Here is a 24,316-nt window from a genome sequence, read left to right on the forward strand (position 1 = left end):
TGGACAGCACTAAATACGTGGATTTAATGGATAAGCGCCCATCATAGGTGTGCTTCCACGCCGGGGTGTGCGTGCGCAAGCCCAGGAGATTTTCAATGTGCGCGTACGCATAGAGGTGTGCGTATGCACAAGTGCAAAATTTCACAATCCTGTTCGCTCGCACAAGGCGTGCAAACGTCCTCAACAGAATGCACCTTCCAACGTGTGCGTGCGCACAGCTTGCAGAACTTCGTTGGTTATGTGAGCGCACAGGGCGTGTTAGCGCTCCCATCAGTAGCCATGTCCCCGTGTGTGCGTGCGCACAAGACTATGCGTGCGCACTGGTTTAAAAATTCACGGGTGTGCGTGCGCACAAGGTTGTAGTGTGCACACAAACCAGAAATCACAAAATTCTGCAACATTACAGAATTCAGATTTTTACACCAAACTCTCAACAATCATATCTTTTTCTACCAAATTTATTTTTCCACAAAATTTAAACCATTTTAAAGCTTGTTCAATCATCTTTCAATTGATATAAAATGCATTCAATTTCAAGCACGGTAGCTAAAGATATGATTCATTGAAGTTCATCAAAATTTTGGTTTTACCAAAAGTTCACTAGTTCTCAACTTCCCACAATCCTCAACCAAAGTCAAACCAAAACCATACCAAATTCTAATTTACCTCATAACTCACCATTTGTATCACATTCCACCATTCATACCAAATTTTTCCTTCACACTTCATTGTTCTCAACCTCAATGTCAAATAAAATCAATCCTTCATCAACACATTCATAAATCATAAATCTATCAATACCAAGCATCATAATCAATCTCATTTCATCTCAATTTAAATCTTTTACACCATCTTTATCAATTTCAACATCATAATTCATCAACATATTCAAAAATCATCAATTCATCATAATTCATCATAAATCATCGTTCAACAATTCAACAACCATTTCAATTCAAACCTATCCTATGGGTCACTAGTCTAAGTGTCCAGAAATATTATATATTACATAGAGAAAACCAAAATCATAACTTAGTTGATTCTCAATATGTACCAAAACCCAAATAGAGCACAATTCAAGCCTCCAATCCACAACCAAGTCACCAACCAATTCCAATAAGCATCAACAATCACCAACAAGCTCCAACATTCAAGCTAATATCACACATTTCATATAAATCAAAACCTAATACTCACAATTAATCAATGTACAAGGGTTCTTGAGAAGTCTTACCTCATTCACTGAAATTTGGGATATAACCCAACATTTTCTCACTAATGATTAGCACCTAAACAACCAAAACACAAATTTTTCTCAAGATCAACACTCACCAAACTCGAAATTCTTAGGGCAGCAGGAAAGAAAAACTCAAAATCTTACCTATGAAGGTTAGATGAAAGTAACAGGCTCGGAAAGAGCTTCGCGTAGTCGCTGACGGCACGCGAATCGGAGCACTGTAGCTCGAGATATGGCCACTGAAAGTGACGAGTGAATAGTATTTTTGAAACCCCATCCTCTCTTCTCACTTCAGCTGCAACTGTCACTCTCTAAGTGTTATGGTGCTGAATGGGGTTCACTTAAGTGTTTATATATGTTGGGTTTGGGTCCAACTTGGATCCGATCCAATCCGTTAATATTTTTAGCCCGTTTAATCCAATTTGGACCAAACTTTTAAAATTAATGCCTAGTTTTCTATTTCTAATATTTTTCTAAGGTTTTTTACTATTTTTAATTTTTTCTCACACAGTACCGGACAAACTTAAATTGGTTCGACCGATTCGGCTACCGGTTGCAATTTTTACTCGGTTTTTGCCAAAAATACATTTTCTAACTCAGAAAATCTATTGAGTCCAAAAATTATATTTAAATTCTCAAATTATCATTCTAAATTTTCGGATCCTATTTTGGCCAATATTAATTATTTAATTAGACAGTTAATTAGTCGCGGTTCTTACATCATGAACACAAAACAAATACAAATAAATTTAAATAATCTCAAGCATTGGTCTAACATAAACAAAATTATATTTGATCAATCATATGTTCTAGGTGTATGCAAAAGACAAGATTTAATGAGCGTAAAAATCCAAAACAAAGAACCATTGCATCCACAGATAAAGGTTAAACATTACACAACTAGTGAAGATTATAGGCAAATTATTCGACTATAGCTAGATTTAAATTAATTACAGTTGTGATCAAGTCACAGTGGTTATAAACTAGCTATCCGAGTTAACTTTAACATTGTCATGTAGTTATACATACAGTTTCATATTATTGCAACAATTATATATTATTATTGACCTTAAAGTTCAGAAACATATTATTCATCATCGAAGAAATTAAATTAAAATTACTATAATAAAAGATGCTATAGTTATTAGGGGTGTTCGTAGTGCGGTTTGGTTTAATTTTTTAGAAAAAAGTCATCTGATCCAATAGTTTAATTAAATTACGGTTCAATTTGGTTCGGTTCGTTCAATTTTTTCAATCAATTCAAAGAAAAGCCTGCCATATTATTTCACAAAATTATAACATTAAAATCATATAACACAAATATGCAATAACTAACAAAAGTCTTGATTTAATAAAATTCAATGACAAAAGAAATTAAAATAAATGAAACTCAAAATCACAATTTCACAAACATGTCAAGGAATTCCTAAATGTAGTAAAACAAATGAACTAACTCTATTAAATGATACAAAATAACACAAGACTAACAGAAATGTCATTGCATTATGTAAGAAAATAACACATCTAAAGATATATTACAAACAATAAAATTTTTTCTTTCTATTTTTAATACCATTATTTCAGTATATTTAGAATGTTGAAGACATCTTTCATAGTACAAAGAACTTCATAACTTGCAATTGAAATGCACTTTCATAGTAGCGGCAGTTTCGACTGGAAACGCTAATCTCTTGAGATCGTCGATTCCAATGTTAGAGTTGAAAATTGGGGTTCGGGTTTGGATTTGGGGTACACCAGGAGGAGGGGCAAGCGGATTATAAGTCAACCCGAAAAGATTTTGCGGATAAGAGAGAGTGTAGGGTCAAGGAAGCTGAAGATGGTTTTGTTGTTGTTGATGATGGTGATGGTGATGGAGCTGAGGGATGGGGTGATCGTGACTGTTGGATTGCCACGGGGACGAGGGTACAAATGGAATTGTGGGACCCATTAATGCGACGGCAGGATCCAGTGCTGTCGGAGATTGTTGTTGCTGCTGCTGCCGCGGAGGTGGTGAATGGTTTTGGTGATGTGATTGAGGTGGACGAGGAGGTTGATGGTGGTGTTGAGGGGGTCGTTGGATGAGAGAGAGGAGGAACTTGCCGTCGGCAGCGGGTCTCCTCCACCGCCATTGGTGAAGTGGGTAAATGGGATAGTGAAGGAGTGAGTAGCTTTTTGTTTTTCTTTTTTTCTCTTTTTATTTTATTTGATGATATTTTTTTTTGTGGAAGCCACACAAAACAACATAGTTTTAAGAGAATGACTTTTTGGTCCAGTTGTCAAAACTACCTTTTCACTAATGTGCCACGTGTTCAGCCGTAATGACAGGTTATCAGAACGAGAGTCACGTCTGACTTTTTCGTTAATTCTGACGAAGGCATTTGCGCAAAAAAACTAATCTGACTAATTTTTAAAGAGGCGAGGAATTTAAAAATATTTTCAAATGGTCAAGAATAAAAATGTTGGCAGGATAAAAAGTCGGAATCGCTTTTCTCTTTTCTTTTTTCCTTTTTCTAACTTCAATAGGTAAACAATAGGCCCACTAAAACTGGAGATGTGATGGGCAGAAAGCCCATAATGCAGTAGGTAATTAAAATAGTTTCCAGAAAGATTAGTTTAGTATACTAGTAGTGGGTGTGAAAAGGGAAAACTGAAAATCCGACATTCCATAGTGAGCGTGAGCAGTAACAACCGCTGTAGTTATTGTAGCAGTTTGCAAGTTGAACTTCCCATTGAGCTGTTGAGTGTTGAAAGCGCGAATATGGAATCGTCAGTGCCTTGCGGACACTCAAACCCACTTCTCTCATTCTCCAACTTCATCCATCAAAACTGCCACCGCCTCGGCGCCGAGCTCGCCACTCGTTTCAACAACACCAATAAGCGCTTCGCCGGAACCCTAGATCTTCCTCCTACGCCTCCTTTTCTTTCCCTATTGGCGTCAATCACTCAACCCAAACACGCCCTCGCCGCTGCCGCTACTCTCAGCTCCCAGCAGGTGGCCAAGTCCCTCGCCGGCACCAAACTCTTCACCGTCAGCAATTCCAACAATGAGTTCGTTCTCATCTCCGATGCTGAAGGAGCTAAGTCTATTGGATTGCTCTGCTTTCGCCAAGAGGACGCTGAAGCCTTTCTTGCTCAGGTTTGTTCTTCCCACTGGAGAGGCTCTCATATTCGTCACAATAATTGTGTGGATTTTCAATTTTCAACCTCTCGATGCTAATTTGTTTTGTTCGTCCTTGTTTTCTTAGGTTCGATCACGGAGAAGAGAACTTCGAGGCAAACCTAGGGTTGTTCCCATAAATCTGGACCAGGTTTTCTTCCCATTTCTTTCTTGTCAATTTCAATCCTTTTTAGTTTTCATAGTCAATAGAGTCGTCGCTTTCCTTCTGTCACATTCAAAGCCACTTCGGAATCAAATCCTCAAGAACTAAACAGTGAAACAGTCTGTAACGTTTTTCCCCGTTTGAATTCGTATCGATGTATCTTTTGCGGCTGCTGACTGTAACTGGAGAATTTTTGGTATTTATACTACACTTTTACATATGTTACTTTTCTTCTGCTTTAGGTATATATGCTGAAGGTTGAAGGCATTGCATTCCGATTTTTACCTGATCCAATTCAAATAAAGAATGCCATAGAGGTTAGCATCTGTTTTAATTCCTGTACTCGATATATTATCACTTAAAGCCACACCTGTTTTCTTTTTAATCATCTCATCATTTTAGTCCAATAGCAGTCACAATGTTGTATGAGTTATGTATGGGAATTGGTCAGTGATATCAATGTATGTTGATTGTACATGAAATCACAAACTTGTATTCTTAAACTCAGCCACTGGCCTGTAAGATTGGGAACTAAACTATCTTCATTTCCTTTGTTTCTCAGCTCAAAGCAGGCAAAGGCAACAAGGGAAGTTTTGATGGAGTCCCTGTTTTTCAGGTATATTTCATATTTGTTGTTAGTAAACCTAAGTTTTTAAGATGAACTTCTTGGGCGAGGCATGGGTGGGGTTGCAAGACTATATAGAATTTGTTTTTTGTTTTTGCTGTTATGTATTTATCAGCATAATAAGTGGATTAGTACTATCTGTATGATCTTGGATGTCAATAATTTCTTTTTTCCTGCCCGGACCTAGATATCAGTTAATTAGTTGATTACAGTCAATGCATTCTATATGATATATAAATATTAAAGACAATCACTTATATGAAATACTGGAGATGGCCGATAGTTTAAAGTCATTCAACTATTTAGTGTTTTCGTGGTTGGAACTTACACTAACAGTCCTTGATCTTTACTTTGTTCTTTGATCATTGCCAATAATCATGTGGTTACAGTCAGACCTTTTGGTTGTGAAGAAGAAGAATAAGCGTTACTGCCCTGTATATTTCTCAAAGGTTTGTCTGACCTACTGCTCTTCCCATTTTTTTCACTTATACTATCATGGCATCATGAAGCATGTTTCTCTATAGAATATGATTACATATTAGTTATCATTGATTAAATGGACAGGAAGATGTTGAGCATGAACTATCCAAGGTTTCTAGGGCATCTAGAGGAGTTGGAGTTTCTCAGAATATAATGGTACATAGTCTTCCATCTTCTATTCATGTTTTTTTATTAATGCATCTCAGAAACACATGAGCAAATTTCAAATTCATTCTTCAGTTTCACAACCTAATGTAAGTTTTAGATATTGCTTTAGGTTTCCCTTGTTAAACTTGACAACCCTTTTGTTTGTGTAACTATACCCTGTACTCATCTTATTTACAAGATGAAATTGTTTAGGAAACGAGAATCAAAAGTAAGGGAAGCAGTTCTGCTTTGCATAAAGCTAGAAGAATTCCACTTTCTCTTTTGGGATTGATTCCACTTGGTCCTATTTTAATCCCGATACTTGGCTATATATATGTGTTGTTTTGTGTTCTTTTGTAATGATTCAAAAAGTACTTGCTAGATTAGAGTTTTTTTTCCCTCTCTTCAATTGTAATCTATCATTTATTTTAAACTCGCTTTGTTTCTTTTTCCCCTTTAAAAAAGCAGGTTGGTAGCTTGGAAGATGTACTGAAAAAAATGGAGGTAATTAGTCTGCTTACAGGTTAATATCTTATAATAGCTACAAGTAGTTTAAATGTTGACAAGTTCTCTCTCTTTCCGAAAATGATACAGATGAGCGAAAGGAATTCAGGATGGGAAGATTTAATTTTTATTCCACCAGGAAAAAGCCACTCGCAACACATACAAGAAATTGAGGCTTGATTTACAGGTTGCAAAGTTGAGCTAACCAAAGTTTTTATGTGGTTTTTATGAGCAAATTAGATGTTGTTACATTCTAGTCAGATGGTGAGACGTCAACAACTCTCTGCCTTTCAAGTTTCAATTGTGCCGCCCTTTCTTCTTCACATCTTACCAATAAAAATTCTTTTTATAATGCAGATGCTTTTTTATAGATTCTCGGTGGATACAAGTTACACGTGAATTTGAAAGGACAAAGCCGCTAACATCCATTAAAGAGGTGGATGGAATACCATTTAAGGGTGTTTAAGCAATAATGTTTATAAGTTAATAAAACGAGAGTTGTACAGTACGGTATTATTTTGGCAATACTTACAAACAATGTATTCCTTGAATTCTACTTTTATGAGTTCATGCATATTCTTTAAGATGGCTATTTTGTTGACTGGTTCCTGTTCCTGCAAAGAAAAGGATTACAAAAAGTTAGGTTAGACTGAAAACAGATCTTTCGGGTCCCACGGTTGGCGCCAAATGTTCCTGTCTGAAACTGTTCTCCGAGAAATAGCATTGACCACATCAGGTGTAATCTTAGCCCTTAGAGCTCTAGTGATGATCTGGACGCTCAAGTCAAATATTAGATACCAAAGCTAACGAAAAGATAATTTTCTGTATATTCTTAAAGACCGATAACTGACTTGGGCGTCGGAGTTCTTTTTGTAGGGTTGGAGGTCAGAATTCTGAGGATCAAACAGATCATCACTGGATCACTGGTGCTCTGGGGCCTAAAGGTTACACCCAGTGTGGTCGAGCTATTCCTCGGAGAGCAATTTCAAACAGAAACAGTTCCTATAATAATAATAATAATAATAATAATAAGTTGGGTGAAAGTTAAAGGAGGATTATCATAATGGATCCATCGTCGTGTAGGATTGGAAGAGCATAATTGAAACAATTAACCACCTCAAGAGAGTGATTTACCATGGACCTATAAAAGACCTAGTTGACCTACTCCTACCCTCTAATTGATTGTAAGTTGTAACATAAAAATGGTAAGCTTCTCGTTGGTCTCATTTGGTGACTAGCTGACCCCACTTGGGAGTTAGTCTATTCATGGAAGGCTGCTTTGGGGGACAAAAATGTGATACTTCACCATTCTCTTGGGTTCTAGCCGTTTCCCTGAAAGGAAAATCATATTTGGTGATTCATGTCTTAAGATTTTTTATATCAGTACCAAGATAAGCGCCACCAGTTTTTCATTAGATATCAACTATCAAGAATTGTTGGAGCCTCACAATTCATGAACTAATAATTGTGATCTTTCGTTCTATTGAGGAAATAGACGGCGCAACAGAATGGTTGTTGGCCAACCTGCTCTTGTAGGTTTCAAGGTTCATATGTTTTTTAGTCCTCCTGGTACCTCAACATGGACGCCATGTTTTTACTACTATAACCCTTGATCTAGTTCTGAACTAACTCACACTAGAGAAACTTAAGAGTGGATATATAAGTAATTCCCGAATTAATCTTAGAAATTCTAGTTGACCGTCAACCTGAAATGTAAGCAAAAGCAGTTTTCGTCTAGAGTCTTACTTGTCTCACGCGAAAGGGAAAGGACACGTGGAGCTGCATAGATGGTCAACTTGATTTGTGATTTACTCTAATTCTTGGAATCACTTGCTTCTTAAACCTTTCACCTTATTTAACTACTTACTTTGAGTGGAGAGAGTTCATCATTTAGAGTTTTAGATTGATAGTTAGATAGATACAGCTGAAGCTACAGCTATAGCACAAGATGGTAAAGACAATTCCATCTAAAGCGAAGGTAAGCATAATCAATTTGGTGTTCTTAGCCGTCTTTCTGGTTGTTTATGGAACCCTTCTTCTCCGGCCATCTTCTTCTCTCTATTTCGAGAATGCAGCCTCCCTTGTAAGATGCTCCCTCCGTGAATGTCGACACAAGGTAACTGACTAATAAATCAATTAAGCTGGGCCTATATCTGTTCATTTTCTTTTCTTTTTCTTGCATCATCAACTTGATAATTAACCATTTATTATTTGCTTGATAGGTAGAAAAGAGCTTCAAAATGAAAGCAGTGTTAGAGGAACCTCAACGAGAGAGATCATCAAAGAAGAACAATGCAACTAATAAGATAGAGTTACCTAGCTTCTTTGGTGATATAGGGAAAGGAATGAAGATAGGACTGGTCAACATGGATGAAGAAGATGTAAATGAGTTCAACCTGCATGGAGAAATGATACCAGTTTATTTTGAGAAGGTATCACAGTCTTTCAACTGGACAGACTTGTTTCCCGAATGGATAGACGAGGAAGAAGAGAGTGACGTGGCGTCATGCCCGGAGATACCTATGCCGGAGTATGCAGAATATGGGAGCATGGACGTCATAGTGGCCAAGCTGCCATGCAAGTACCCTGAAAAGGGGTGGGGTAGGGACGTTTTCCGGTTGCAGGTTCATCTAATAGCAGCGAATCTGGCGGCAAAGAAGGGGAAGAGGGATTGGAGATGGAAGAAGACAACGAGGGTGGTTCTGTGGAGCAAGTGTAGGCCAATGATGGAGCTATTCCCATGCGACCAATTGGAGAGGAGGGAAGGTGAGTGGTGGTATTACAAAGCGGACGTGAAGAAGTTGGAGGAGAAGGTTTTGTTGCCTGTTGGGTCCTGCAACTTGGCTTTGCCTCTTTGGGAACAAGGTATGTTTTTACCGTCATTCGCTTTCGACATTTCGTTGCGTCTTTTACCCATTACCTGTCTTCTCTGGTTTGCTTTGCTTCAACTAAACAAAATAAACATGCACTAGAAAGTATAAATTAAAAATGGAAACGCGCCAGGTAGGGGTCGAACCTACGACTTTCTGCTTAGGAAACAGACGCTCTATCCACTGAGCTACAGGCGCTACGTTGTAATTTCTTAAGATACAATTAATTTTCACAGTGACAAGAATTAGCCAATCATGGTTCACTGCCATTTCCAAAAATTGTATTATGATATTACATTAATACATTACCCTTCATCTCACATTAAAGTTGGGTATGACCTTCTACTTTCATATATATAAAAAAAAAAGCATACATATTCAAAACATGAACGTATCTGTGTGTATTCACATATGCCTGCCAACGTTTTTCATAGTACGTGGAGTGTTTTTTTTTAAATTTAATTTCCCTTATTAATCTTAGGAGAGAGTAGTGAGAAATTACTGCAATACATGTTGTGTAAAGTCCAACCAAAACATATTTGTACGCAAATGTTGCAATCGTTTTGACGTGTTAATATGACTTGATGTTTAATTAACGTAACTCTACGTCAAAAGCAAACCAGGCAATAGAAAAATAATTTGAGTTTTATTATCATTTTGTAATATTTTATTTTAAAATAATCAGAACTATATATATAATTTTTTCTTTGGGACAAACGAGCTCAGTAATACAATTGCAAGGGGTTATAGTAGTGTGTTTAGTTGGGATTAGATTCTCTCAATATTTTTTTTATAAATAAGACAAAAAAACATAAAAAACATTAAAAAGATAAAAATCACACTTTAACCTTAATTGAAAAAAAATTAACGATCCATTCTCGTATTTAGTTTGTTATTTCATTGTGTAGATCTAAATTTAGCTCGCTTGCATAATAAATTTTAGGATTTTTATTTAAGATTTTTATGAGTAGAAATTTTAATTTTATTTTAATAAATTTATAATAAATATATTTAAAAGTTAAAATTTATATGTTTTCTATAAAAGATTTTTAAATTAATGACTTAACATGTGTCCGTAGCTAAACTTTTTTTCATATTAACTAATAGCTAGTCACCAAAAAATATTAACTAATAGCTGATAATTAATTACTTTGTGTACATTTAGTGCGTGTTATAATACCTTCTGCGTTTCTGGTGTGTTTTGCTCCTCCTTTTAAGTTAGCTTTTAAAGTAAATTAGACCCAGTTAATTTCTTATACTAATATTTAAGTTGGACAAAAATTATTCAAACACAAGTCCCATTAATCTTTTGGTCAAAATTAATTTACAAGAGCACATTGACACCAACAAGCATTCTAAATATGCACGGAATCTTTTTCATCATGCATTTCATATACAATTGTTCTATAGATATTTTGCAAACTAATAATAGTGCATGAATATACTATGAAGTTACATTTACTAATAATATTAAGATGGAACATTAATATTCCATCTCTATATATATATATATATATATATATATATATCTCAATGGAACAGTGTGTAGCTACTAGTACTACGAATAATTCTAGTTCTGTTGTTTGCACTTCATTATCATGAAAAATGGCGGGAGGAGAAGCAGAGTCAAAATCATACAACTCTCGCTATTTTAATTGTGATTAACATCCCCTAACCACTCCAATCTTTTTACGCATCATGCGAACTAACGACTCCATATTAGATTGTGATTTTGCTTTTTATTATTCTTGTTCAAAACTTGATTTAGCAGCGATTCCGATTTGTCTTCTAAGAAACCTCTTCACTAATAGTAGCTTCCAAACAAAGCATAGCTTTCTTTCAAGTTTCACAATCGATGCTGGAAAAAATGCTAAGTCTTCATTTCAATTTGAATTTTCAGGTATCGATGAGGTTTACGACGTGTCCAAGATCCAAAGAAGTGTGAAATCCAGATCAAGAAACAACCGCGAGGCCTACGCCACCGTGCTCCATTCCTCCGAAGCCTACGTTTGCGGCGCCATAACTCTCGCACAGAGCCTCATCCAAACGGGAACCAAACGCGACCTTGTTCTCCTCATCGACAACTCAATCTCCGCCCCGAAACGCCGAGCCCTCGCCTCCGCAGGCTGGAAGATTCGAATCATAACACGAATCCGAAACCCTAGGGCCGAGAAAGGAACCTACAACGAGTACAACTACAGCAAGTTTCGCCTATGGCAGCTCACGGACTACGACAAAATCATCTTCATCGACTCCGATATCATCGTGCTCCGGAACCTGGACATACTCTTCCACTTCCCTCAGATCTCGGCCACGGGGAACGACCAGACGATATTCAACTCGGGGATCATGGTGATCGAGCCTTCGAACTGCACGTTCGCGACGTTGATGAGCCTCCGAGACGGCATCGTTTCGTACAACGGAGGTGACCAAGGGTTCCTGAACGAGGTTTTCGTGTGGTGGCACAGGTTACCGAGGAGGGTGAACTTCTTGAAGAACTTCTGGTCGAATTCGACGCTGGAGAGGAGGGTGAAGAACGGTTTGATCGGTTCGGAGACGGCGGAGGTGTACGCCGTACACTACTTAGGGTGGAAGCCGTGGCAGTGTTACAGGGACTATGATTGCAACTGGGACGTGGAGGAGCAACTGGTGTACGCGAGTGACGTGGCGCACAGGAGGTGGTGGAAGGTGCACGACGCCATGGATGAAGAGATGCAGAGGATGTGCAGGCTCACGAAACGGCGTCGTACTGAGCTCAATTGGGAAAGAAGGAAAGCGAGGAAAAAGGGTTTAGTGAATGGGCATTGGAAGATCAATATTACGGATCCTAGACGATTTGGCTCTCTTTTGATTCATTAGCAATAGGTACGATTTGGCTCTCACGGAGGCCTTTTTGCTTTTCCGTACTGTTTATTCTGGATGAACAATGCTTACTGAATAGTGAAAAAATCAAAAAAGGACGTTATTATATGGGCTAAAAAATTTTGATATGGAAGTAACATGAGTGATACACTTTGATATGGTAATTGTTCCGGGGCTTACCTAGAACCGGACGGTGGTTGGACTTGTTTGAGGCCCAAGCGCTGGAGGAGTGTGGTCTCCGACTTGGTTTACGTCTGGGAGCCGCCTCCGAGTTGTGTGTTCCAAGAGATGGGGGGTGGTACCTGCAAAGACACTCCGATGCCTAAGTCAGCATGGGGTAAAGCAGGTTTAGAATGTATTGGAACTTAGAGATACCTGAGGGGTGTCAGGGTATTTATAGTGGTGATCCAATAACCACCGTTGGAGTAGTGCCACCTTTTAGGTGGATAACCGTCCCTTTATCTAGGGATTGTTGGGATATGGCTTCTAGAAGTGGTTAGAGAGATTTTAGGGGCAGTTACTTATTTGAATAAGCGTTATCTGCCAGCTATCTCTTGAACCCGACTTCTTTGGAAAGAAGTCTGTGTTGAGTCCGACCTCTTTTGAGGAGGTCGGTGAATAACAAAGGCCAATCTTTGGATTGGGCCTTTTGGTGTATTTGGACCTGGGCCTTAGTGTTGGGCCAGTGTATGAACAGTGCCCCTACTCGAGTTCAATCTCTTTTTCTTAAGAGTTGGATTCGAGTATTTAAACTCGGGCTTGTAGGCTCTGTATAATTGGTTTTAGCACATCTTACTTAACCAAAGAATATTTCTTGTCCTAGTTTCATACAACTCGTTCAATTCGAGTTGTTTTGAGGATCCATGACTTGTTTTAATACAAATCACCTTTCTGAAACTTATTCTGATTTCTTACGACTTGTTTTGATACAAATCGTTTATTTCAAAACTCGTATTTTTTAGTATAACCTCATCTAGCTCGTTCGATGCGAGTAGTTTTAAGGTCTTACGATTTGTTTCATTTCAAATCGTTTAATTAAAACGTGGCTATTTCTTGATCTAATTTCATACAACTCATTTGAATTCGAGCTGTTTTTTAGGACTTCACAACTTGTTTCAAGTACAAATTGTTTATTTTGAGTCCCTTTAAACTATCAGATCATCTTTATAACCATCGGACTTCGTTGCTTTATCCATTATGCCCCTGCTCGAGGTCGAGCTTTATGAAGTCGGACTCGAGCAATCAAGCAGAAAGGATTTTCGAATGAAGCCTTTTTTTGTTGAACTCATTCATTCTGAGTTTTCTAGATGACTTGTTTTTTATACAAGTCACTTTTTTGAAGCACAACTCGTTATATATCAAGTTGTTTTGCGCAATTTAAATTACTTAGATCATATGGTTATTTTCTTACTCGATTTTGTTCAACTCATGGGCTTGAGTTGTTTTAAATCATCAAGCCGTATTATAACCATTGGACACCAATTTATACCTCGTCGCTTTATCCGAGCGACCATTGAAAAGGCCAACTCGTGATTTTTGCGTTTTGTCGAGCATAAATTGGCGCCTTAGGTGAAGGGATTATATGCTTATTCCCTCCCCTTTCTAGTTTTTACAAGGTTGTCGTCCTTGTGTATGATACAACTTGTTTTATCCAAGTTGTTTTGGAGGATAGTTTTTACGTTTCGATTTTGCTCAAAAACGTTTACAATCCTTCCTTTTTAACTCGTTTCTATACGAGTCGTTTGAAGTGATTCATTTTGATACAATCACTTTTAAAGCTTTGCTTTTAGATAGACACGACTTGTGCTTGACACAATTTCGTTGAAAATATGGTTGACTGGCATAACTCGTTTTATCCAAGTTATCCTTATGTTGTTGTGAATGCTAGAACGAGTTTTCTTGGAACAACTTGTTTTTGTGAAAGTGTTCCATTTTATACGACTAGGTCGTTTATTTTTAGAACTTGTAGAGATGAGATTCTGGGCTTGAGATTTTGTACGATCCATTTGTTATCCGTGTGGATCGAGTTGTTAGATCGTATTTATGCCTCAAGGGGCATATTAAGTTACTTTTGCGACTTGTTCTAAACACAACTTTTTCAACCCGTTTGGCCCGAGCTGTTTCGAGGTGTTTTCTTTCCAATTCGCATATGTAACTTCTTTCCACCAATTGGTTCTTCGTCGCTTCATCCAGGCGATTTCTATATGATCGGCCCGTGACTTTCGCGGTTTATCGAGCTTCAATTGGTGTGTGTTAATTGTAGAAAATCAATTTTCATAAGGAATTGTTTTATCTCCTTATGTTGGAGGTGTGTTGCGACCTGGATAGTTTTTCACCTTCGAAGTTAGACACTTTGTAGTAGCCCTTTTCTAAGATTTCAGTAATCTTAGAAAAAACCTTTTTGATCTTTGTTTTTGGAAAACCTTTTACTTGGCTGACTGTCCCTTTCTTTAAGTTTTCTTTAACAACTCGGGACAGCCTTTTGCCTTAGTGCTTTCAATAGGTTTCCTAATCTCTTTTTGGTATTCCTTACACTCAATTTTTGATTTATTGAGCTCTTATGATTTAGGTTATTTTTGCGATGCGTTTCTTTTTTTCTCGGTTTTTCTGACTTGTAAGTCAGATAATTTCCGAGTTTATTACGATCGACTTTTATAACCTCTTTACACCGACTTGTACCTCGTCGTTTTATCCTGACGACCATCTAGGTCGGTTCATGGGATTTTCACGCTTTGTCGAGCTTAAGTCGGTGCGTTTCGTAGAAAGAAAGAAAAACGAGAAGGAATTTATAAGAGATAAAAGATCTTTATTTATTTGCGAAGGTACTTTTATTGCTACTAAGGGTTTTTTACTATCTATGATCCCTTAGTCTCTACTACGATGCCTCGTTAAAAACCCTTCTTCAGAAAAAATCCTTTAATTTTTGGGAAAAAATCATGAAGTTGGAAAAAGAGTACATCAGGGAGTAGAGTTCGTTTTTAGTACCTTTTCATGCCACGACCTTGGTAGCTCGGTGCTGTTTAAGTCAGTCACCTTGTAATAACCTTTTCCTAAGATCTCAGTAATCTTGTAGGGTCCTATCCTTTTTGTTGTCAGCTTTCATTCGCCCGAACTCAGTAGCCTGATATTTTTTCTTATCAAGATGAGGTCTTTTGCGGCGAATCTCGTAGCCATCCTTTGTCTCAAGAGCTCTTTCCTTATCTGAGTTTGCTCTCAGGTTTCTGGAAGGGGGCCACGTTCTTCTTCGTGCTCTAGCATCATTGTAGAATGTTGTCTTTAGTTTTTAATAATTTTGGACTTAGCTTTCATGATAAGCCAGTGCCCCTACTCGAGGTCGAGCTTCATAAAGTCGGACTCGAGTATTCAGTCATGCCATTCTTTGAATCTTACTATTTGTTGCTATGTGACTTTTACAAGTTATTTTGGACTCTCTTTTTGGGAGGTCGGATAACTTGTTTTATACTTGTTGTGTCAACTTAGCAAGGTTGGATACTTATCTCTTGGCTTGAGGAGGCATCCTTATAAATCGCCATCCTTTCTCAATTTGTTTTAAACAAATTGTTGTGACGTCGGGTTTACATCCTGTTCGTAGGTCGGCTCCTGAACAGGTCGGGTGGACAGAAGATGCAAAGGTGGATAGATGAGGGTGTCTTAGTCCTGGATGCGCTGATCGAGGGTCTGCCGAGCTGGCGAGCACTTGAGTTGGTGAACGGACGAGGGGGGGTGCCACCTGCAAAGACACTCCGACGCTCAAGTCAGAAATCGTACAGGCAGGGGGAGTGATGTAGAAAGTGACGTACCTCGGGGGAAGAGCCAATCTTCCCCTTATATACATGTCAGTAGTGGGCCCCTTATGGGACAGGCCCATATTCCCAAGGACGCTGTCCTGCAGCCGCGTGTGAGCCGTACAGGACGCGTGTCCGGGTCGGTTGGAGGGCGCGTGTCCGGGTCGGGTACTGCTCGGGTCGGGTCGGCCCAAAGCTGGTTCTGGGCCGGGCCGTAACAGTGCCCCCACGCGCCAATGGTAGTCGTGGGAGCTACCAATGGCGTGTCGTCTCGCATCTCGTCTGGTCGGTCGCTCGTGGGGAGGACGTGTCCCCAACGCGCGTCTCTTGGTTGCTCAAACAACCGTTTCATCGCTTCGTTTCCTGTGCCGAGCATTGAATGCTCATAATGGGGTAAAAAACCCCGTTTGAAAAGACCATTTTGCCCCCCGGCGTTTCGCGCTCTGGAGGCAGTTTTTAAACGAGTGGTTAAGATACTTCTGCACTTTATGCACTTTTCTCGCACTCCCTATTCTCCCTTCTTCCTCCTTGCTACAAGGCTTTGCTGTGGTGCCTCCGTTCGTGTTTCTTGCATTTTCCCAGATTCAACTTCATCTTCCTTTCATCGATTCAGGTAACTTTTGGATCATCCCCTTTTTATGCATTATTTCTGTATGCTTGTTGTTTGGTTCTTTGAAGTTATCGTGTAGCCTCTTAGTTGCGAGTAGACGTGTTAGGGGGAAAGGTACCATTCCAGGGTAGGTTTTTTCTCGCTCTTAGCCATTTAGTCTTGTTTGGCCTTAGCCGGGAAGTCGTGAGGGCGGTGTGTGTGTTCGGCTTGAGCAACCGATCTCTTAGACTAACTGGATGGTACCCCCATGTAGGTATGGCTCGCACGGTCTCCCGGGCATCCGTTAACCCCGCGGCGTACGACCAATATGCTTGGGTCGTCTCTGATGTAAGGGATTCACCCAACCAAATGGGCGAAGAGGAGCTCACCGAGTTCCGACAAGCCGGGTATCTATGCGGCGGGACTGACGAGGAGGCCAACTACGACGTCTTCGTCCCGGCTCCCCACGAGCGTTTGTACGAAATCAACTTCCAACCCCGCCAGGTCGCCGACTGGATTTGGTTCTATAAAGCCATGTTCACTCAAGTCGGGGTCCGCATTCCGTTCTCCGCCTTTCAGATGGCACTCTTAAACCGAATCTCCGTGTCACCGTCGCAGTTGCATCCGAACAGTTGGGCTTCTATCCGCTGTTTCGAGATGGTCTGTGAATATCTCGACCTGCCGGTGTCCGTAGATGTCTTCCTCTTTTTCTTCACCCTCACAAACCCTTCCAAGGAGGGGAAACATAGGAAAGGGTTCATGTCCTTCCGGGCTGCTCAGGGTCGGAAGATTTTCGGCTTGTTCAAAGATTCTTACCATGGGTTTAAGGACAAGTATTTTAAGGTCCGCCCGGCCAAAGATCGTCACCCCTTTTGGTTGTCTCTGGAGGGGGCACGGCTCATCCCGACTTATTGGAGCTTCGGGGCGGGAGCCAATAGTTTTATTAAGGTGGTTTATAAAAACATGTCGGCAGTAGATCAGCAGATTGCCGAGGTGCTAAACGCGGTTTTTGGGAAGAACCCTGTAAATCCCCATCTCCTTATGGGTGATCGGGAGTCCGGCCGTAACTATATTTGTGAGATGCTTTTCACTTTTCCCTTTATCTTTTTTCCCTTTTGTTGGTATTATGTGACGATTAACCGACCTCCTTTGTTTTCCTGCAGTGGATATGTCTGCGTCAGTGACTGGTCTTCCCGACCTGTTTCAGACTTTCCTTGGTGGTGGTGATGATGAAGAGGATAATGATCAATCTGTTGCTGAGACGTCCGCAGCTCCCCCAGAGGACAAAACTTCTTCAGGGCAGGAGGCCGTTGTTGGGGGGACCGGGACCTCAACGCAAGCCGCCCAGGTCGAGGTCGGGAAAACGGTTCATGACTCTCCCCCTCGCGAAGTGGTAGGTCAAGGGGGTTCGACGTCCGCTCCTGATGATGACGTGGAGGTGGTCGTCCCTACCCCTAAAAGGAAGAGGCCGGCGTCTTCTAGTCCCGAGGGGGTCCTCACCGTCATGGAGAGGAATTTTGATGCAAGTAACTTTATAGATACCCAACTCATTCCTGGCACTGAGGAGTACTTCCATGAGTCTTCCCTTGCCGGGCAGGCGAGGTGGATGTACCGAACTCTTCTGCGGGGCGCCGTGATAGCCCGGAAGGCCGAGTTTGAGCTGTCCGGGATGGAGTCTCTCCGTCGGAAATTGGACTCCGCTGGGAAGGCCAACAATGAATTGAAAAGTGAAGTGGAAACTCTCCGGCAGCAGTTGACTCAATCTTCGGAGAAGTTGGACGCCGCCGAGAAGAAGGCTACCACCGCTGAGCAAAAGCTACCTCCGCCGAACAAAAGTTAACAGCTGCTGAGAAAAAACAGAAAGAGTCGGACGCGACGATTGAACGTCTGGTCGAGCGTGAGATGGCTCTGGAGAAACAGGTCGGCGAGGTGCAGAAGCGTACGGCCGAAGTCGAGAAGGAGAAGCAGGCCGTGGAGGCCGATCTGGCAGCGTGGAAGGCCAAGTATAAAGACGTCGTTAAACAGGGTAAAGGCGCGATTTTGGGCACCGAGGAGGCCCTGAAGGCTCAGATTAAAATTGTTGCCCCTGAGTTCGACACGTCGGCAATTGGCGTTTTTAAGATTATTAAGGATGGCCAGGTTGTTGATGTTCCGAAGAAATGAACTCTTTGTTTCATCGTTTTTGTTTAGCCGTTTTGTTTTGGCTTGTAGACAGTTGTTTTTAGCCGTTTTGGCTTACGAACAGTTTAATCTTAGCCGTTTTAATTTTGGCTTTGTGAACAATGACTCTTTGGCCGCTTGCTCGTGTTGTCGCGATGACGTTACTCGTCCGATCGTGTTCGTTTTTAGTAACCGTTTTTGGTTTATAGTTGTTTATATCGGCGGCCCGTGGGCTCTCGTGTAGTTGCTCGTTACAACGGTAGTTGATGACCTCCCGGGGTGATCAGTCCCGGGTTAGGTGTCGTCGCTAGTCACGACAAGATGATTTATCTGAAAAACGGAGGTAAAATAGAATGGAGAATTTGCACGAGTGTATCTTATTCGGTATCCACGTAAAAGACTTGAAAGTTACTATGAAATTCAAATGGCAAGTTAACTACTTAGCTAGATTAGCCGGCAGGTTGCTGCGTCCTCTAGGAGTAGAATCTTCTAAGGTTGTCCGCGTTCCATGTTCTCGGGACCTCCTTGCCATCGAGCCTTTCTAACTTAAAGGCCCCTTTTCCCATCACTTTCTTGATTCTATATGGGCCTTCCCAGTTGGCCGCTAGCTTGCCTTCTCCTGGGGTCGGCAGGCCGATATCATTTCGCCTCAGGACGAGGTCGTTTGCCCCGAATTCCCCTTGAGCACTTTAGTGTTGTAGCGGAGCGCCACTCTTTGTTTTAGCGCCGTTTCTGTCAAGTGGCCATTTCCTCTTCCCTCTCCCCCTCCCTCCAGCGGGGTTTTCACTATTACACATAACCCCGTACGTTAGTCGGAAAGGGGTTTCCTTGGGAGGATTGCTCGGTTGTTCGATAAGACCAGAGGACCGATGCTAGCTCGTCGGCCCAAGCACCTTTTTGTTGTCCAACCTCTTCTTTAGCCCTGAGAGGATAACCTTGTTGGCGGACTCCACTTGTCCGTTCGTCCGAGGGTGTTTACCGAGGAGAACCTTTGCCTTATACCTAGGCCGTTGAGAAATTCTGTGAACTTTTTGTCAGCAAATTGTGTGCCGTTGTCCGAGATGACGACTTCTGGTATCCCGAACCGTGTTATCACCTGCCTCCACATGAATTTTCTGCAATTGGCTGAGGATATGCTAGCCAATGGTTCGGCTTCTATCCATTTGGTATAGTAATCAATTGCTACTATGAGATTTGACCTGCCCAGGGCCGACAGGAAAGGGCCCTAAGAGGTCGATTCCCACTGAGCGAATGGCCGGGAGGTCGTCAGCAAGCTCAACTCGTTTGCCGGTGCCTTGGCAAGTTGGCGTTCTGTTGGCACTTTATGTACTTTTTGACAAACTCTTTGGAATCTGCCATCATCGACGGCCAGTAGTACCCAGCTCGGATCAACTTCCTTGCTAGGGTTTTTCCTCCGATGTGGGCCACAGCAGCCCTCGTGGACTTCCCTGAGGACGTAGTCCGTTTGGTCGGGGTGTAGGCACTTCAGTAGGGGCTGGCTGAGCCCTTTTCTGAACAGCTGTCCTTGGATGACGGCGTATTTGGCCGCTTCTCTCCTTAATTTCACCGCATCCTTTCGTCACCAGGGATTTGGCCGTGTTCTAGGTAGTTGGTGATGGGGTCTAGCCATGAAGGACTTAGGGTTGTTATGTGTAGTGCAATTGCAGGTTCCCTTGTCATGCCTTGGATGAGAGACCGGTTTCCCTCCCCTGGCTTCGTGCTGGCTAATTTTGATAGGAGGTCTGCTCGTGTGTTTCTTTCTCTGGGTACATGCTGGACCGTGACCTCGTCGAACTTTTGGCTCAAGCTTTTGACCTTTTCCAAGTACTTCTGCAACAAGGGGTCCTTGGCTTGATAGCTGCCGTTTACTTGGGAAGTGACGACTTGGGAACGCTGCATACTTCAGCCTTTTTGCGCCGACCTCTGTTGCTAGGGTCAAGCCTCCTATGAGGGCTTCGTATTCTGCTTGGTTGTTCGAGATGGGGAACTCGAATCTGACCGATTGTTCGTATACGACCCCGTTTGGACTTTCTAGGATGATCCCGGCTCCTCCGAAGGTCTGGTTGGAGGCTCCGCCACATGGAGCTTCCACCGTGTACCCATGTCTTCGCCTGGGTCTCCTGTTACTTCAACCAAAAAATCCCCCATCGCCTGCGCCTTGATGGCTTGCCGGGGGCTCATACCGTATGTCATATTGAGAGAGTTCGATGGACCAAGTCATCATTCTTCCGCCAGGTCGGGTTTTTGGAGAACTTGTCGGATCCCTTGGTCCGTTCTGACGACCACTTGGTGACTCTGGAAGTACTGTTTTAACCTTCGAGGAAGTTAGGAGTGCTAAGGCTAGCTTTTCCAACTTGCTATATCTTAACTCTGCTCCTTGTAGGGCCCTGCTTATGAAGTAGACTGGTTGTTGGGTCCTCCCGTCCTCCCGCACTAGTACTGCGGCCAGGGCTTCGCTTGTTATAGCGAGGTATAGGTACAGTGGTTCCCCGTCCCTTGGCTTCCCGAGAACGGGAGGTGCCGCTAGGATTTCCTTGAAGTGTTGAAAGGCTCTTCGCACGGGGTGTCCACTCAAACGCCATCCCTTTCTTCATGAGGTTGAAGAATGGCAGGGCCTTTGTCGCCGAGGCCCCGAGAAACCGGGAAAGCGATGTCAATCGCCCTGCCAACCTCTGGACGTCCTTGACACAGCCCGGGCTCTTCATCTGAAGTATTGCCCTTCTCCGGGTTGGCTTCTACCCCTCTCTGAGTTATCTAAATCCTAGGAACTTGCCGGCTTCCATGGCGAAGGCGCACTTGAGGGGGTTCAGCCTCATACCATGTTGACGGAGGGACGCAAACACACTTGCCAGGTCGTTTAGGAGGTCGTCAGGTCGTGTCGTTTTTGCCAGGATGTCGTCCACGTAAACTTCGACCGTTTTCCCTATGAGGTCGTGGAATATCCTGTTCATCAGCCTTTGATATGTCGCCCCTGCATTTTTCAAGCCAAACGGCATTACCTTGTAGCAGAAAGTTCCTCCTGGCGTTATGAACGCCGTTTTGCCTTCGTCTGGTCGGTGCATCGGTATTGATTGTAACCGGAGTAGGCGTCCATGAAAATCAGATACGGTACCCGCCGCAGCGTCGACGAGTGCATCTATGTTGGGGAGAGGGAAGCAATCTTTGGGGCATGCTTTGTTAAGGTCAGAGTAGTCCACGCACATTCTCCATCTGCCATTGTGTTTTTCACCAATACCACATTTGAGAGCCACGTCGAGTAGTCCACTTCTCGTATGAAGCCTGCTTCTAGGAGGCCGGCCGTTTGCTTGGCTACCTCCTCTGCTCTCTCCGCCGACATCTTTCTTCTTCGTTGAGCCACTGGGCGTGCTTCCGGCTTGACGGCTAGGTGGTGTGAAATGATTTGTGGATCAATGCCCGGCATGTCGGCTGGCGTCCATGCGAACAGGTCCTTGTTGGCCCTTATCATTTCAATCAAAGGCTCCTTCAACTCATGCGGGAGGTTCTTGTTAACGAATGTGAATTTCCCTTCGTCACCGATGCTAAATTTCTCCAGGTCCCCTTCTGGTTCCGGCCTCGGGTTGTCCTCTACTCTGGCATCGAGTCGGCTAGGAATACGCCGGATGCTTCTTGGACTTTTCTGGGGAAAGGCTGGCGTTGTCGCAGGCGACGCCGTCTCGAGTTCGGTTATATGGTCCCTGGATCCATCATCGGTGACGAACTTCTAACTAGTAGCTTGGTGTTGATTATGGCCTCAAAATCATTGATTGTCTTCCTTCCCAAGATGATATTGTAGGCTGTGGAGTCTCGGAGGATCACGAATTCGGCCATCGCCGACCTTCGGCCTTGCATCTGTCCTACCAAGATCGGTAGGGAAATGACTCCGTCTGGTTTGATGAAGTGGTCGCCTAACCCGATAACCCCGTGCTGGTGGGTCGTCAGGTCGGCATCCTTCAGCCCCAGTGCGTCGAACACGTTTCGGAACATGATGTTTGAGTCGGCCCCAGTGTCGACAAGGATCCGTTTGACGAGGCCGGTTCCTACTCTGGCCGTGATGACCATGGGAGGGTTTTCCGGGGCGTCGCTGAACCATTGATCTTCTGGGCCGAAAGAAATGGACGGGGTTTTTTGGTACTGCACTGGTGAAGATGAGATCGCCAGAACCTTGGCGTCTTTCTTGTGTGCCGACCGGGATTTTGGTGCAGTGTTCTTTGCCGTTACCACGTTTACCGTGAGGTGGTCTCTGTCTTCAGGCTCTTGTCGCCGCTTGACCGGGCGTGTCTTGCCTTCCGTCCTGGTCGCGATAACGCCTTCTCGGCTCCCTGATGAGATGGGAGAACGCTGCCAGCTTTCCTTCCCTTATCGCTTGCTCTAATGCATCCTTCAAGTCGAAACAGTCCTGCGTTTGGTGGCCATATCCCTTATGGTAATCACAATAAAGGTTCTTGTTTCGCCTGTGCGGTCCTTGAGTGGTCGGGGCTTCGGGAGAATTCCTTTCTCCGCAATTGTTGGTAGACTTCCATGATGGGTGAGTGGAGTGTAGTTAGTAAATTTCCCCACTCGAGGGAACGGTCTAGGTGCTTTGTTTGGCGCCTCCTCCCTGGCCTTTTCTTTCGCCCTCTCCCCGTCGCCACCGAACTGAGAGCCTGGCCGTAACCGGACTGCCGCTTATTGGCAGCCACGACTCGGCTGACTTCTTCATCGTTTATGTATTCTTTGGCCACTGTTTGGATTTCATGCATCGTCCAAACCGATTTCGTTGTAAGGTGCTTCGGAAGTTCTCGTTAAGGAGGCCGTTCGTCAGGCAGAGACTGGCCACCGAATCGGTTAAGCCGTCGATTTCCAAGCATTCGTCGTTGAACCGATCTAAGTACTCCTGGTCGGCTCTCCCTGTCTTTGGGTTACCCGAGAAGGTGATGATGATGAGCTTGGCCTTTGCTATTCGCGTTGTGAATTGAGCCAGGAAATGCGCGGCTGATGTCTGAGAAATTGTAGATAGAACCTTGAGGGAGGCCGTTAAACCATTTGATGGTCCTGCTAAGGTCACCGGGAAGGCACGGCATCTCACTTCGTCGCCTACTCCCTCTAGATTCATCCTGGCTCGAAGGCCGTCAGGTGTTCTAGAGGGTCTTGAGTTCCGTCGTACCTCATGTCCGTTGGCTTGTCGAAGTGTTTCGGCAGCCGGACCTCGAGGATAGATCGTGGAACGGGGTGGCGCCCATTATCACAGGTGTCGTGTTCTTCCGTCTTCGCGACCTCTTGTCGCTCGATGGGTCGGTCTGCCGGGAGTAGATGATCGTGTCATTTCGTCTCCTCATTATGGGTGACTCCTCCCGCGAACTCTCTGCCTCCGTCCGCGGGCGGCTTCGGTAAGAGTCTTCCTCCCCGGGAGACGGGGTATAGCTCGGATCGGTAGAGCGTCCGTCCGCTCCCTGTCGGCAAGCTGCGCTCCAGGTTCTGGACTCGGTGGCGCAGCTCTTGCATTATTATGGCGCTATCGCCGCCTGTTCCTCCGAATGGTCGTGTCCCCGTGCGTCGATGGGGGGACCTTCGCCGCCCCCCTTGCGAGGCGACGGAGGCGGCCCCTCCGCTCCGGCAGCCCGGCCTTGGTCGCCAAGACCCAGTACAGCTTCCATTTAGACGTCCCCACAGACGGCGCCAATGTTCGTAGGTCGGCTCCTGAACAGGTCGGGTGGACAGAAGATGCAAAGGTGGATAGATGAGGGTGTCTTAGTCCTGG

General features: G+C 43.2%; 2 protein-coding genes, 1 long non-coding RNA gene and 1 other non-coding gene across 7 annotated transcripts; 2 read left to right on the plus strand and 2 right to left on the minus strand.

Moving 5' to 3' along the window:
• Nucleotides 1-902: 902 nt before the first annotated feature.
• Nucleotides 903-1,553, minus strand: LOC130943473 (uncharacterized). The gene is made up of 3 exons (XR_009071825.1): nt 1,382-1,553; nt 1,235-1,289; nt 903-1,155 (listed from the first exon to the last, which is right to left on the minus strand). It is a non-coding gene; the product is annotated as an uncharacterized LOC130943473 (long non-coding RNA).
• Nucleotides 1,554-3,874: 2,321 nt separating this feature from the next.
• Nucleotides 3,875-6,914, plus strand: LOC130943887 (protein TIC 22, chloroplastic-like). 4 transcript variants are annotated; one of them, XR_009071908.1, is made up of 9 exons: nt 3,875-4,373; nt 4,483-4,545; nt 4,800-4,874; nt 5,120-5,173; nt 5,572-5,631; nt 5,747-5,818; nt 6,278-6,313; nt 6,404-6,577; nt 6,671-6,914. XR_009071908.1 is itself a non-coding variant. In XM_057871966.1 (9 exons), the coding sequence occupies exons 1-8, from the start codon at nt 3,996-3,998 to the stop codon at nt 6,491-6,493; spliced, it is 828 nt and encodes a 275-aa protein (XP_057727949.1). In that variant the 5' UTR covers nt 3,875-3,995; the 3' UTR covers nt 6,494-6,500; nt 6,671-6,914. The 4 variants fall into 4 exon arrangements, 2 of the variants coding, with proteins under 2 accessions (XP_057727949.1, XP_057727950.1); XR_009071909.1 differs by having other exon boundaries at nt 6,685-6,914; XM_057871966.1 differs by having other exon boundaries at nt 6,404-6,500.
• Nucleotides 6,915-8,210: 1,296 nt separating this feature from the next.
• LOC130944066 (UDP-glucuronate:xylan alpha-glucuronosyltransferase 2-like) lies at nt 8,211-12,463 on the plus strand. The gene is made up of 3 exons (XM_057872203.1): nt 8,211-8,429; nt 8,536-9,178; nt 11,084-12,463. The coding sequence occupies exons 1-3, from the start codon at nt 8,262-8,264 to the stop codon at nt 12,040-12,042; spliced, it is 1,770 nt and encodes a 589-aa protein (XP_057728186.1). The 5' UTR covers nt 8,211-8,261; the 3' UTR covers nt 12,043-12,463.
• TRNAR-CCU (transfer RNA arginine (anticodon CCU)) lies at nt 9,309-9,381 on the minus strand. The gene has a single exon. It is a non-coding gene; the product is annotated as a tRNA-Arg (tRNA).
• Nucleotides 12,464-24,316: the final 11,853 nt, after the last annotated feature.

This window comes from Arachis stenosperma, chromosome 8 (genome assembly GCF_014773155.1).
Source record: "Arachis stenosperma cultivar V10309 chromosome 8, arast.V10309.gnm1.PFL2, whole genome shotgun sequence".
Classification (NCBI taxonomy): Eukaryota; Viridiplantae; Streptophyta; class Magnoliopsida; order Fabales; family Fabaceae; genus Arachis; species Arachis stenosperma.